Genomic DNA, 14,696 nt, shown 5'->3' with positions numbered 1-14,696 from the left:
GAGAGTTTTACTTCTTCATTGCCTATTTGGATTCCTTTTATTTCTTTTTCCTGCTGAATTGCTCTGGCCAACACCTCCAGTACTATGTTGAATAAGAGTGGTGAAAGTGGGCACCCTTGTCTTGTTCCTGTTCTGAGAGGGATGGGTTTCAGTTTTTGTCCTTTGAGTATGATGTTGGCTGTGGGTTTATCATATATGGCCTTTATTATGTTGAGGTACTTTCCTTCTATACCTATTTTATTGAGGGTTTTTATCATAAATGGATGTTGGATCTTGTCAAATGCTTTCTCTGCATCTATTGAGATGATCATGTGGTTTTTCTTTCTCATTTTGGTAATGTAGTGAATCACGTTGATTGACTTGCGGATGTTGAACCATCCCTGTGTCCCTGGTATAAATCCCACTTGATCATGGTGTATAATCTTTTTGATGTATTGCTGTAATCGGTTTGCCAAAATTTTGTTGAGGATTTTTGCATCTATGTTCATCAGTGATATCGGCCTGTAGTTCTCCTTCTTTGTGTTGTCCTTGTCAGGTTTGGGAATCAGGGTGATGTTGGCTTCATAGAATGTGTTAGGGAGTGCTCCATCTTCCTCTATTTTCTGGAATAGTTTGAGAAGGATAGGTATTAAATCTTCTTTGAATGTTTGGTAGAATTCTCCAGAGAAGCTGTCTGGTCCTGGACTCCTATTTTTGGGGAGGTTTTTGATTACTGTTTCTATTTCTTTACTTGTGATTGGTCTATTCAGATTCTCTATTTCTTTCTGATTCAGTTTGGGGAGGTTGTAGGAGTCTAGGAATTTGTACATTTCTTCTAGGTTGTTCAATTTGTTGGCATATAGTTTTTCATGGTATTCTCTTATGATCCTTTGTATTTCTTCAGTATCTGTTGTGATTTCTCCTCTCTCATTTCTAATTTTATTTATTTGAGACTTCTCTCTTTTTTTCTTGGTGAGTCTGGCTAAGGGTTTATCGATTTTGTTAATTTTTTTGAAGAACCAACTCTTTGTTTCATTGATCCTTTCTACCATCTTTTTTGTTTCAATGTTGTTTATTTCTGCTCTAATTTTTATTATTTCCCTTCTTCTACTGACTTTGGGCTTTGTTTGTTCTTTTTCTAGTTCTTTTAGGTTTTGTTTGAGATCATTCTTCTTCTTTAATGTAGGCGTTTACCACTGTAAACTTCCCTCCTAGCTCTGCTTTTGCTGGATCGCATTGAGATGCTAGTGAACTTTTTGAATCTGTCCCTTTCTTTCCCCAGATTTGGGAAGTTTTCCGCCATTGTTTCTTTGAATAAGCTTTCTGCTCCTTTCTCTTTTCTCCTTCTAGTACTTCATAATGCATATATTGGTCTGGTCAATGCTGTCACGTAAGTCCCTTATGCCGCCTTTACTCTTCTTTGTCCTTTCGTCTTCATTGTTTTTCTTTTTGTTTCCCTCACTGGATGATTTCAAATGACTTGCCTTTGAGTTCCTTCTTTCTTTCTTCTCCTTCATTGAGACTGCTATTGAACCCATGTAGTGAATTTTTCAATTTAGTTATTGTATTCTTCAGCTCCAAATTTTGTTTGGTTCTTTTTAATGTTTTTTTCTCTCTCTATTGATATTCTCATTTTATTCATGCGTTGTTTCCTGAGCTCGTTGAGCATCTTTATGACCGTTTTTTTGAATTTTTTGTCAGGTAATTCTTATCCCTCAGTTTCCTTAGGGTCAGTTTGTGGAGATTTATTTTGCTCCTTTAGTTGGGCCATATTTCCTTGTTTCTGTCATATGCCTTGTTATTTTATCTTGGGATCTATGCATTTGAAAAAACAACCATGTCTTCCAGGCTTTATCGACGGCCTTCATGCAGGGGAAGACCTTCACCAGTGAGCTCAGATGACGATTCTGGTATCCTCTCAAGCCTTTTCTGTGGTTGCATCTTCTTTGGACTTGTAGGCATAAATTCCCAACAAAAGTGTTTTCTAGTTTCTTTTTTCAGGAGCTTGTAATCTCTTGCTCCCTCTGGTGGCTCTTTGCTGTACTGTGGGTCCTCTGGAGCAGCCGCAAGCTGTCCAGCTCTTTTTTGTTCTCATCAACCCCCAGGCATCTAGACTATGTCACATCTCATTAGTGCACCGAGACAGGTGATAGTGAAGCCAGTCCCTTGTGCCACTCTCTGAGAAACTGGGACGTTGCACTCATGCTCCAACTCTTTCCCTCCTCAGGAGGAAGCCAGGAGTTGGGGGTTTTCTCCCCATCATTCTGCACTGAGCTGGGAGGAGGGGCAATGGCGGGTGAGTGTGTCCTAGTTCAGATGGCCCATACCTGGTGCCCTTACCTGTCAGTGCTTAGATTCAGGCAAGACAGAATCCTAGCCCTCTGGTAGCCCCCCGAAAAGTCAACGTTAGACGTATGTTCCAGTTTTCTCTTTCCCTCCTCAAGGAGAAGCCAGGATTGGGGAGTTTTCTCTCCATTGCACCAGCCTGTGCCAGAGGAAGGGGCTCTGGAGTGTGAGTGCTACTGATTTTCCTCCTGGCTTCCATGCAGCTCGCTTGGTGCTTGCTTGGGGTGCAGGAGTCTCTTAACTGGTTTCTGGATTTCTTACAAAGGAGTTGGTCTGTGTATTATTGAATTTGAGTCTCCATGGGGGAAGAAGGGTCTGGGGCTTCCTATTCTGTCATCTTGCTGATGTCACCCCTTCTTTTTTTTTTAAATTTAGAATATAGTATAGTTCTAAGGCTTTCAGCAAGATTTTGGTGATAGTCTCTCTCCGATTATATGATTGTCAAAAAAGAGAAATGTCAGGGCTGGCCCAGTGGTGTAGCAGTTAAGTTTGCATGTTCTGCTTCAGCAGCCTGGGGTTTGCCGGTTCGGATCCTGGGTGTGGACCTACACACTGCTTATCAAGCCCTGCTGTGGCAGGCATCCCACATATAAAGTAGAGGAAGATGGCCACAGATGTTGACTCAGGGCCAGTCTTCCTCAGCCAAAAAAAAAAAAAAAAAGAGAGAGAGGAGGATTGGCAGCAGATGTTAGTTCAGGGCTAATCTTCCTCAAAACAAAAAAAGAAGTGTGGACTCAGTTTTTAATTCATGACATATATGTAGATACCCAAGAGGTGTTGAGACAGTATAATATGATGGAAATTAGATGTGGATCTAGATTCTCGCTAGCACTGCCACATAAAAGCTGTGAGAAAGTCCTTTTGCTTTTCTTTACCTGTTTCTCAGTGTGAAAGTGGGGCTGTTATTAATACCTTTCAGAGTCGTTGGGACACTAAGTTGGTATATAAAGTACCTAGCTCAGTGCCTGATGATTATAGTAGCTTCCTAATAAGGTTTATTCTTTTTCTGCATTACTTAACTAATTAAATCAGTGTGACCCTGAAGAGAGGATTCTAATAACATGCTACTGGATTCGTCTCTCAATCTTGTTCTCTTCTTCCTTTTCAGTTTGGACCTAGATGAGAACATTGATGACAAACAAATTTCTGGATAGTGTAATTGCTAATAGATTGGATAGCTAACGAATCAGAATCCAAAAAGATCTTCAAGAAGGAGGGCTTATGCTTATGGAGCTCTGTACGTGGAATAAAATATTCCAGGAAGAGAGTGTAGCATGTGGGAATCCAAAACAAGCAAGTGGTTCCTTATGAGATATTTGACAATGTTCTTACTTCCAGCAGTAGGAAAGACTGACCCAACCAGTGCTTCCTTCCTGCTTTCTCTTTTTTTTCCCAGTTAAATCTCTTAGAGAGGTTATGGCACAGATATGTGTTGTGGTTGATCATAAATTCCTGGGGTAAGATAATTTACATTTCAGAAGAACCCTGAGACTCTTAAAATCTGCTGAATACTATATTTGAAGGACTAAAGGGATGGGCTAGGGCGTGGGGACAGGAAAGGGCTTGATCACTAGTGAAACTGGAGCTGAGGAAGAGGTAGTGGTTGGTGTGGAAGAATGATTAACCTTCTCGCTTTCGCCTCCCCCAACCGTTTGATTGCATCTGTCGGTCAGCAAAAGGATAAGGTGAAAACAAGGGAACACAGAACCAGGGCTGGGACAAGTTGGAGTCTAAGCCAGGCAGCAGTAGTGTGCAAGAGATTAATTCTACTAAAGGCGAGCAGCAGAGGAGTTACTGAAGGCACCCAGGTGTGAGCTGAGAGCTCATGTTGAGTTGGGAACTGAGTGTATTGAGTGAAAAAAAAAGTTGATGTTAATGAACTCCAATCTTAAAAGAGATTTTCATGTCTTTTATCTGAAATGAGCTGATGTTTCAGATTGTTTTGCTTTTTTTAAATTTAGTAGAGTTTAATTTGATATGTATTTTTATGAAAGATTTTGAATTAATTATATTTCTTAATTAACTGCTACAGTGTAACGTTAACGTACACTGTAGAATTAGAATGTAACAGTAGAAATGTTAATATCCTTCTTAGATATTTGGATTTGTGTGTGCCTTTGTGTTTGTTAACCTTTTCTTTTTGGAGTCCCGTTTCCAGGATTTCAAATGCTGTGAAGCCTGCTGTGGCTTGTCACCACCAAAGATGCAGTTTGGACTGCTACTAAAAAAGAAAAAAAGAACATTAAACAGGAATTTTTCCCAAAAAATAGTTTGAGGGTCTAGATAAAAGCTTTTAAGTACTATTTTTAATAATGCTTATTTTTTCAATATAACATTAACTCATGGAAAATAAAAGGAAAATGTTTCAAATTCACCACCTAAACTTTAACCACTCCTTTTGGTCCATTTTCTCAAGTCTGTTTTTATATTTTTTCTCTGAAACTAATATTGCTGTAAATATGATAAATATTTCATATTATAAATATTTGTATTTTTTTCTTAAAGTTATTATGCGCATTTTCCCATGTCATTGTTCAGGTTTTTGAAAGCTTTCTTTTTCTGACTGGATAGTGTTTCTTTACGTGCTTGTATTGTATCACTTGGTGGTTTTTCACTATTATGAAAAGCACTCTAATCTTCGCAGATGGTGTTTGATTTTCCGATCATTTCCTTACAAATAGTCCTAGAACGGAAATACTTGTTCAAGGAGTAGGAGCTTTTGTTAATGCTTTTGATATATGTTACCAAATTACTTTCTCATTTGGAATGACAGTTTTAGCAAAACCCAGCCTTTCGGCTATTTTATTTTCTTTTACCCAAGTTCTAGCATAAATATGGAAGAACCTCACTACAAAGCTGGTATCAAACAATGATGGGAATATGTGTATTGTAGACTTTCTGCTTGTGGAGAGAGATCTATTATTGTACATTTCATGTGTTTATACTAGAGTTTTATCAGCGACACAATTAAGTTTTTGCATTCATAAGTCAATGAGCCAGAGAATGTGTAGAACTCCTAAGGGTGTGCGTGTAAGCTAATTTTCCCCAACTTCTAGTGCATTTTAAGCACACTGTTAGTTTGATGGAGTTAAATGAGAGAATAAGTAAGCCTCACTAAAATTTTTTTATTTCTTGAATATGAGGTCTTTGTATTTCATTCTTATTTTATTTCTCTGACTTTCTCCTTCAAAGGAAATTTAAATAAATATGACAGGTAAATAATTTAAACACTGTTTTTCTAACTCCTCCAATGTTTTTCTGGAGCTTTTTATTCATCATTTTTGAGATTGAAAACTTGTTTTGATTTGTGGAAAGTTAAGAGGTCCCTCTGGTGGAACATTTAGGGAATACATAGCGTTATATATTTTCATGAAAAGATGTAGATTGGTTTTTTAAGTTAAATGGTGGGAACTTTGTATGATGACTTTCCAGTATAATGATGTAATGAATCCCGGTTTATACCTAGGTGACTTTCAAAACCTATTTAATCTTTAACACAATGAATATGTTTAAGATGTGTTAAGAAAATAACGGGAAAGAAGATAGCTGCAAGTACGCCAAATTATGGGGCTGGAAAGACTTTTGTGACCTAGCTTGGAATGCTAATCATTGTTAATAAAATTGTGTCTGTGGAAAAATAAGTGTTCTGAGAAATGGAATGAGGGAGAAGTTTCATAATAATTATAATTTATCAAGTACAATTTAGTTTAGTATTTTCTGTATGTTACCTCTGATTGTACAATGATCCAGCAAGGTAGGTGATATTAGACCCGCTCATAGGGGTTTAGTGGCTAGGTCATCCAGCAAGTAAGTGATGGAACTGACAATAGAATCACGTACTGTGCACTTCTGCCTTTTAGATGGAAGGAGTGAGTTCGTAACCCCTAGCTTCATCTATTGAGTGGGCAAGGGACTAACCCTGAGTAAGGGTTAGGATCTGAATTGATCAAAGAAGATGCATATACATAAATGATGTATTTTCTTTTATCCCCAGTTAAGGTTGTACATATAGCTAGTCAGTAATGGAGTCATGATCTGATCCTAGGCCTACTTGACTCCAAGGACAGTGGTCTTTCCCATATTCCTGGAGGTGAAAGATCGAGTTCCCACTGAATCAGCAAGAGTTAAATTATATTCACTATTGATTTCTGTGTATCATATTTTAATTAATTTAAAAAGCAACATCTGATGTTTAGCCTACATCATCTCACAGTTAACCAGAATATTCAGTAATTGTAAAACCACATAGCTCTCATTACCATGTAAGTTACCTATTTTGTGAACTGTCTCCCATAGGTTTTTAATATTTGCTTACTTCTCCCTTATCAGTGTCTTTTTCCCTCCATACTGATGTTTTGTTGCTTTATTTAACGAGCTGAGTCTTTTACATGAAACAGTATTATTTTGGTACTTTGAAACTGTAATTCAAGTTCAAAGCATGTGACATGGGTTTTAAAACACACAATCTTAGCCAAATTATTTTGAAAATAAGGTAAATTGGGAATTGAGAATTATGGGTGTGTATATGCACATAATGTGTTAAAATAGATTTGTTAAAGATTTGGGAAAACATGCTTTGAATTTTAAAAGATTTATATGAAGCAGTCAGCAGTATGTTGGCTGAGCTATTGCCTATAAGTAAATAGTAATAAGTAATAATAATGATAGACCTGCTTTAAAAATTAAAAACTTAGTTTCCTCCTGATTTTTGTCATCAGTTCTCGGAAAATGAGTGTTTTATGATGCAGGAATGCCTTACCCCAGGGGTTGGCAAACTACAGCCCGCAGGCCTGTTGTTATATGGCCTGCTGGCTGTGTTTTACAACATTTTTAAAGATTGCTTTAAAAAAATATGTAACAGAGATCAGAAATGTATATGGCCGCAAAGCTTAAAGTATTTACTCACTAACCCTTTACGGGAAAATGTTGGCCTACCCTTGCCTTACTTATAGCTTTCCAGGTGGCTGCAAAAAGTGAATAATAAAACACTTTTGACTCTTAAAGGTAGAGGCTCTGAATGCTACAATGTTAGCATGAGCTGTTTTTAATTAGCATAAGCCAGGAAAAAATTCAACTTCTACTTCTACCAAAATTCCATTTTATACTACTGTAGAACTGTAAGTACCGTGTAGAATATTTGTAGAAGTAATGGCCTATTTAAGACCTCAACGTCCCATTAAATCTTTAATGAGGTTTTCAATATCAATTGTTTTTTGAAAATGTGTATTCCTAAAGGAACATTCTATGGTTCTGCTGTATTCCAGATAGTGAGTAGATATCTGAATGATGTTAATTTGTGGTGTTAATATGGGAAAGGAAAACAGAAAATGGGAAAATAACAGGATACCCTTTTCTTACCCTCATTATTTTATTACTAGAAGTTTTAAGCTGTGTTTTTCCATGTACTTAGCTTATTAGAGTAGGTGTCCTTGTTAATTTGATCCATTATCTACATTTTTAAGGATCATTAAAGAGAGCAGTAATGCTATTTATACTATCTTCAGCCCCCTAAAATTTTTATATTTAAAATATACAACTGGGGGCCTACATGGTGGCGCAGCGGTTAAGTTCACATGTTCCGATTCAGCAGCCCAGGGTTCGCTGGTTCGGATCCCGGGTGGGGACGTGCCACTGCTTAGCAAGCTGTGCTATGGCAAGCGTCCCGCATATAAAGTAGTGGAAGATGGGCACAGATGTTAGCCCAGGGCCAGTCTTCCTCAGCAAAAAGATGAGGATTGGTGGCAGATGTTAGCTCAGGGCTAATCTTCCTTGGGAAAAAACACACACACACACACACACACAAAGAAAACAAAATAAAATATACAACTGATAAACTTGGAAATTTATTTGTTTTTGCATTATTTGAAACTTACATTTATAGTCTAACTTTCAAAATTTTATGTAGTAATGCAAAAATGTCATAATATTCTGCATATTGTAATAATACAAGCTGAAGAACATATATATAAATACAGGTAAATACAGCATATGTATTTCATTTTATTTTTAAAATATCTGTGTCTTTGAAGGATAAAGTCTTGAACTAAATAAGTACAAAATCGTTTTAAAAAACCTACGCATTACATAGAGGATCAACACAATGTCTCCAGCTCCCTGGATAACCCATATTAATCTTCCCTTTTGGATTTTCAAAGTCCTTATCTAGCTTGTTCTTTATCTAATCCTGATTCATGCAGTGTAACCAGAAGTATGTTCTTTGGGTGCTTCTTCATCAGCGCTTTTTTCCTTCTCTAATTTTAGAGCAAGTGAATATGAATTCTGTTTGATTTTTAGTTATACGCTAAGTGATTTCTAGTAGTGTGTTTATAACAATTAGTAATTGCCTGAAATTATTTTTGTGTAATTTTATTGCGTACCATTTTAAAGCAATATTAAAACTTAAACAAAAATCACTTTTTTCTTCATTGTTTTCCAGTTCTTACTCATAAGAGTACATATCTTTTATAGTTACAAATATATATAAATTGAGTGTTGTAGTTTTACTTTTTTTAACATATAGCTATTTAGCTTTTATTGTGATCATTTCTGAATTTATAATATCCCATTGAAATGATTTCATATATAAGCCATTTCTCAATTATTAAATACTTATATTGGCTACAAACATTTTGATATTTATAAATAATGCAGAAATTATCACACTTTTTTTTAATAGATAGCCTATAGTTATCTTCACCATCTGAAAATTCTTGGTAGTAGTTGTAAATTAGTAATGATGCCTGGCAAGATTAGTTCTGCTTCATAAAACATTTTAGTACATTTTCAAACTTGATATATTAAAATAACTGGCCAGTTTCATATTAGGAAGTAAATGGTACTGATCAAATGAAAACCTTGTAATTCCCAATGCTGCTGAAGAATCTGTTAATAAAATGCAATAGCTATTACTTACAAAATTCTTTCTGTTTTTTAAAAGGGACTTTTAAAAAGGACTTATTTCTACTTTTAGAAATTCATTCTTTATACTTCAAAAAGTACATAAAGATATACTTGGAATAGAATAGAATCTCCATGAGCATAGGGAACATTGATTGTTTTTAGTGCTATGTCTCTAGATCCTGAAACAGTACCTGGCACATAGTAGGCTCTCAATAAATAATTGTGGAATGAAAGAATTTTCAAGGATATTTATTACATATTATCTTCTATGTTAAATAATTGGAAATGCTCTAAATGTTCATTAATAAGGAGTTGATTAAAGTATAAAATAACCGTACAATGGGATACTATTTTGCTGGAAAAAGTTGGGTTGTTCCATGTGTACTGACATTGACAGTCACGATACCTCAAAAAAATACATTTATTTTCAGTATTTCGATTTAAAAAATACATAATTCGCCTATACACAGCAGTTGTTAAACTTGTTGGCTTCAGGACCCTTTTACACTTCTAAAATTACTGAGGACCCTAAATGGCTTTTATTTGTGGGATATATATACACAAATATATATATATATTTTTATATGTATGTATATATTTATACTTATATATTTTACCATATTAGAAATTAAAACAAATTTTTAAATCTACCTATTTAAAATAATACATTTATTACATGTTAACATAAATAATGCTTTTATGAAAAATAACTATATTTTCCAAATAAAAACATTTAGTGAGAAGTGGTATTATTTTACATTTTTGCAAATCTCTTTAATTTCTAGCATCATAAAAGACAACTGAAGTCTCATATCTGCTCTGCATTCAATCTGTTGTAATGTTGTGTTGAAGTAGATCAAGAAAATCTAGCCTCACACAGATAATGTAGTCAAAACAGGGGAAAGTATTTTAATACCCTTTTCAGATAATTGTAGATATTCTTCTTTGATACTACACCAAAACTCTACAAGTAGTAGTTTCTTGAAGATTAGTTGCCATGTGGAATTTGAAACCATATCTGTGAATTTGTCATACTTTGTCTCTAAAGTCCTTTGGTCTATTTTTCACTTAGAATGGATCTTTTAACCATGCCAAGATTTTATAACTCATGCATTGGTCATTTGGAAAATATTGGTTTACTGGGTATGCAGATCTTTCAAATGTTAACACATTTTACTATGCTGTACCCAGAAGTCACGTTCATTAATATCATAACAGTCTCATTGCAGAGGTTTTTAAGTATTGTGAAGCTGTCAAGCTCATAGTAATGTATGCAAATTTTTCAAAATTCTGCTCTTTACTTGAAAGCTTGAATTTTATCATCCGTTACAGAATTGTTTTTATTTGATGGGCTTGCTTCATTCACTTCTTGAGAAAATGTCTGTGAATAGCCAAGTCTGAATAGTTTGTCATTTGTTCATCTAAAAATAATGTTCCATAAAAAGACAAAGTGGCTAATTCACTCTTAGCATGATGATACTTAAAAAGCAAATTATATATATAAAGACCCCTAAATCTGTAAATGTAATGTAAAAAAAAACAAAAACGGCAAAATATTAACAGTGGTTATCTTAGTGTGTTGGAGAAATGGTGACATTTTTTCTCCATTTTATTTTTCTGTAATGAATAATACATTTTTGTTATATAAAGTGTTATATAAAGATAAGGTATGTTTATTGAACAGTTTACACATAGAGTCAAGTGAATGTGAATTATTAAGAATAATTATTTTTTAATTTTTCTTATTAGGATTTAGGTTCTGAATATGAAGATGTATTTAACACCTCATTGAAGTGGATTTTAGAAAATGGAAAAGATGTTGGAATAAGGTAAAGGGTTTGATTTCCATTTTGACCATTTTGTAGTATAAGAAGTGGTTTTGACTCTAAACTCTCCCTTAACTATTTTTAAATAGGTGTGTCGGTTATGGCCCTGAGGAAGAACTGAGAAATATAACTGATGTGCAGTTTTTACAATCCACAAGACCACAGATGTCTTTCTGGTGTCGTTTTCGACGTGCTTTTATTACTGTCACCCACAGGTTATTGTTGTTATGCTTAGGTAAGTTGTTAGGATGAGAAGGAAGATAGATTATAGTCCAGAGGTTTTGTGTCTGTGTTTCACCAAAGGCCAGAGTTCAGAATTTACTTCTGTGATAGTTGCTATTATAAATCACATCTAAAAGTCTTCACTAAGCTATAATAATATTGAGTTTTTTTATACTTTCAGTATCAATCTAAGGGCTTAGAAAACTACTATAAGGAGAGGTGGGAATAAAACTTTGTCATAAGAATGTCACAGGAAAAGCAAATGTAATGCATAGGTAGACATCTACTTTAGAAAATAGAACAGGAAAACAAAAATTAAGCTTATTTTTTAAATAATATTATAAATTAAGTTCATTAAAATTATTTTTAATTTTAAAGATATCATTTACCTAAGTTAAAATTTTCAGATTCCTAGATTTTATGTGACAAATTATATTCATTTTTTCTTTTTTCTGTCCAAGTCCTTTAAAAATAATTGAATTTGCTTAAAGTAAAATGTAGTATGTTTACAGTCTCATGAGACTCACTTTTCCAGTAGTTTAGTGCTGCCCAGAAAAAAGTTTATGAAATATATTTATATTATTTTGTTTTTAAAAATATATATAATTTAAATGTTCAGTTGTCAATGTAGTAAAAGAAATGGTTTTTCTAGAGAAAGTGAAACTCTAGAAAAATGTTTAATGTTAAATTTTTCTATGTAGTTTTTTTTTTTTTTTTTTTTTTTGAGGAAGATTAGCCCTGAGCTAACATCTGCTGCCAATCCTCCTCTTTTTGCTGAGGAATACTGGCCCTGAGCAAACATCCATGCCCATCTTCCTCTATTTTATATGTGCCCGCCACATGGCTTGCCAAGTGGTGCCATGTCCACACCTGGGATCCGAATGTGCGAACTTAACCGAGGTGCCACCAGGCCAGCCCCTCTACGTAGTTTTAATTATGTAGCTAATTCAACCACTGTCTTGAAGAGTCATTCCATTATCCCATTACAACAATTAGAATAATCACTGTAGAAAATGTCACAAGTGTTCTTTTTTTTTTTTTTTTTTGCTTTGTTTTGTTAATCCTGTGTTTAACAACTGGCCCAGTAACTTCAGGTTGCAATGAATGTTGTTGATTGCCACTGACCATAATTTTTAAAGTACAAAATATATAAATATTCCAGGTGTAGTGATGGTTTGTGTCGTTCTGCGCTACATGAAATATCGCTGGACAAAAGAAGAAGAGGAAACAAGGCAGATGTATGATATGGTGGTAAAGATTATAGGTATGATACTTATAAAAATCTAAACTATTTCTAGAATAGTCATTGGGTAATGGACTAGAACATGATGTCCAATGATTGATTCATTTGTAAATTCATCTGATTTATTTTCAGATGTTTTACGAAGTCATAATGAAGCTTGCCAGGAAAATAAAGATTTACAACCTTACATGCCTATTCCACATGTGCGGGATTCCTTAATACAGCCTCATGACAGGTATGTTCAAAGCAGTGTGAATTGAAGTAAATCTGAATGTTGGTGTCTTCTGCAGTGCTGAAAATTATATTGAGAGTTGTGACCCTTCTCAACTAGACCTGTTGTACTATGCAGGCATTATTTTTGTACTTTAAACTCTCCTTTCTTTCTAAATTCTCCTGTTCTCCTCCTGATTGTGAGTAGCATAATAGACAACTGGATTTCTAAATCATTCTCATTCCTATACATTTTTAATTCTTTGTTGTCAATCTCTACCTTATTTCCTTTAATTTCATCTTGATAAAGAAATAGGAATAGACAGTAGCCAGTAATGTTTTACTAATAATTTTTTTAAGTGCTTTATTTTAAGCTTTCTAAATTAAAGAACTAAATAATAACTTTTTGAAAATAAAAGATGATGCCATATCCTGAAGCAGCATTCTTAACCCTAGCAACATGCCAGAATCACCAGTGGAGCTTTTGGGGGGAAAATCTGATGCTTAGACTCCCCCTCTGGAGATCAAAATTCCGTAAATCTGAGGTGAGGTTGAGGCATCTAAATCTTTTTTGAAAAAACTCCATAAGCAGTGATAAGAATAGCTAGAGTTAACAATAGCCACTACCTTCAGTTACTAATATTTGAAAAAGATGACAAGCCAGGATGATGGTAAATTTGTCATTTTGTTCACGTGATAGGAAAAAAATGAAGAAAGTCTGGGATAGAGCTGTTGACTTCCTTGCTGCTAATGAGTCTAGAGTTCGCACGGAAACACGAAGAATAGGTGGTGCAGATTTTCTAGTTTGGCGGTGGATCCAGCCTTCTGCATCCTGTGACAAAATATTAGTAATACCTTCTAAAGTATGGCAAGGTCAAGGTATGTATTTTTAAACAACAAATATGTAAACATGAGTTGTTTTCTTTTTTAACTACGAAAGTCTTATGTGTTTGAAGTAAAATAGTACAATTGAAAGATGCATGAAGGCCAAGCTCCTGTCCACTTCCATCCCACAGAAGGAATCAGTGTTAGCTTCTTCTGTAGCCTTCCACTTTTCTTCTTTCTAATATAGACATAAATAGTTTGTCTTTACTGTAGTAGAATACTATAACATTACTTTAATTTTTTCTTTTTCACTTAACAAAGCAACTTAGGATGATAGATCTAACTCTGCATTCTTTCCCCCTAATTTTTTAATGCAAATAAGACACATATAATTTGTTTTAGGTATATATAAAAAACATGTACGTGGAATCATAACTTTTTTTTTTTACTAAGATAGGCCCTGAGGTAACATCTGTTGCCAATTTTCCTCTTTTTTTCTTCTTTTCTCCCCATACCCCTAGTACATAGTTGTAAATCATTCTAGTTCTTCTATGTGGGATGCCACCACAGCATGGCTTGATGAATGGTGTTTAGGTCTGTGCCCAGGATCCAAACCAGTGAACCCTAGGCCGCCAAAAGAGAGTATGCAAACTTAACCACTTGGTCATGGGGCCAGGCCCAGAATTACAACTTTTTAACTGTTCTTTCTTCTTCCAGTTTTTGCTTGCCTGCCTCTCTCTCACTAAGACCCTTCCACCTGCATATCCCCTGTGCCAAGTAGCTTTTGTGGGTATCTTTCTATATTCTTTGTAATGCCTGCATAGTTCCAAAAACATGTATATAGAAGTAGATGCGGGGCTGCCCTGTGGCCCAGTGGTTAAGTTCACACACTCCGCTTTGGCAACCCAGGGTTTGCCGGTTCTGATCCTGGGTGCGGACCTAGCACCGCTCATCAAGCCATGCTGAGACGGCATCCCACATAGAGAAGCTAGAACCTACAACTAGGATCTACAACTGTGTACTGGGGGGCTTTCAGGAGAGAAAATAAAGGAAGATTGGCAACAGATGTTAACTCAAGGCCGATCTTTCTCTCCCTCTCTCTCCCGCTCTCCCGCTCTCCCGCTCTCCCGCTCTCCCGCTCTCCC

General features: G+C 35.2%; 1 protein-coding gene across 1 annotated transcript in view; it reads left to right on the top strand.

The window, feature by feature from the left end:
• LEMD3 (LEM domain containing 3) overlaps nucleotides 1–14,696 on the top strand; it is a 66,884-nt gene that overhangs the window by 42,540 nt on the left and 9,648 nt on the right. Inside the window, exons 5-9 of the mRNA XM_046681660.1 lie at nucleotides 10,975–11,054; nucleotides 11,141–11,286; nucleotides 12,436–12,537; nucleotides 12,649–12,751; nucleotides 13,427–13,605. Coding sequence (XP_046537616.1) covers nucleotides 10,975–11,054; nucleotides 11,141–11,286; nucleotides 12,436–12,537; nucleotides 12,649–12,751; nucleotides 13,427–13,605 — 610 coding nt within the window. The remainder of the gene's footprint in view (nucleotides 1–10,974; nucleotides 11,055–11,140; nucleotides 11,287–12,435; nucleotides 12,538–12,648; nucleotides 12,752–13,426; nucleotides 13,606–14,696) is intronic.

Source organism: Equus quagga, chromosome 1, assembly GCF_021613505.1.
Source record: "Equus quagga isolate Etosha38 chromosome 1, UCLA_HA_Equagga_1.0, whole genome shotgun sequence".
Lineage (NCBI taxonomy): Eukaryota > Metazoa > Chordata > Mammalia > Perissodactyla > Equidae > Equus > Equus quagga.
This window is presented reverse-complemented; position numbering and strand designations above follow the sequence as displayed.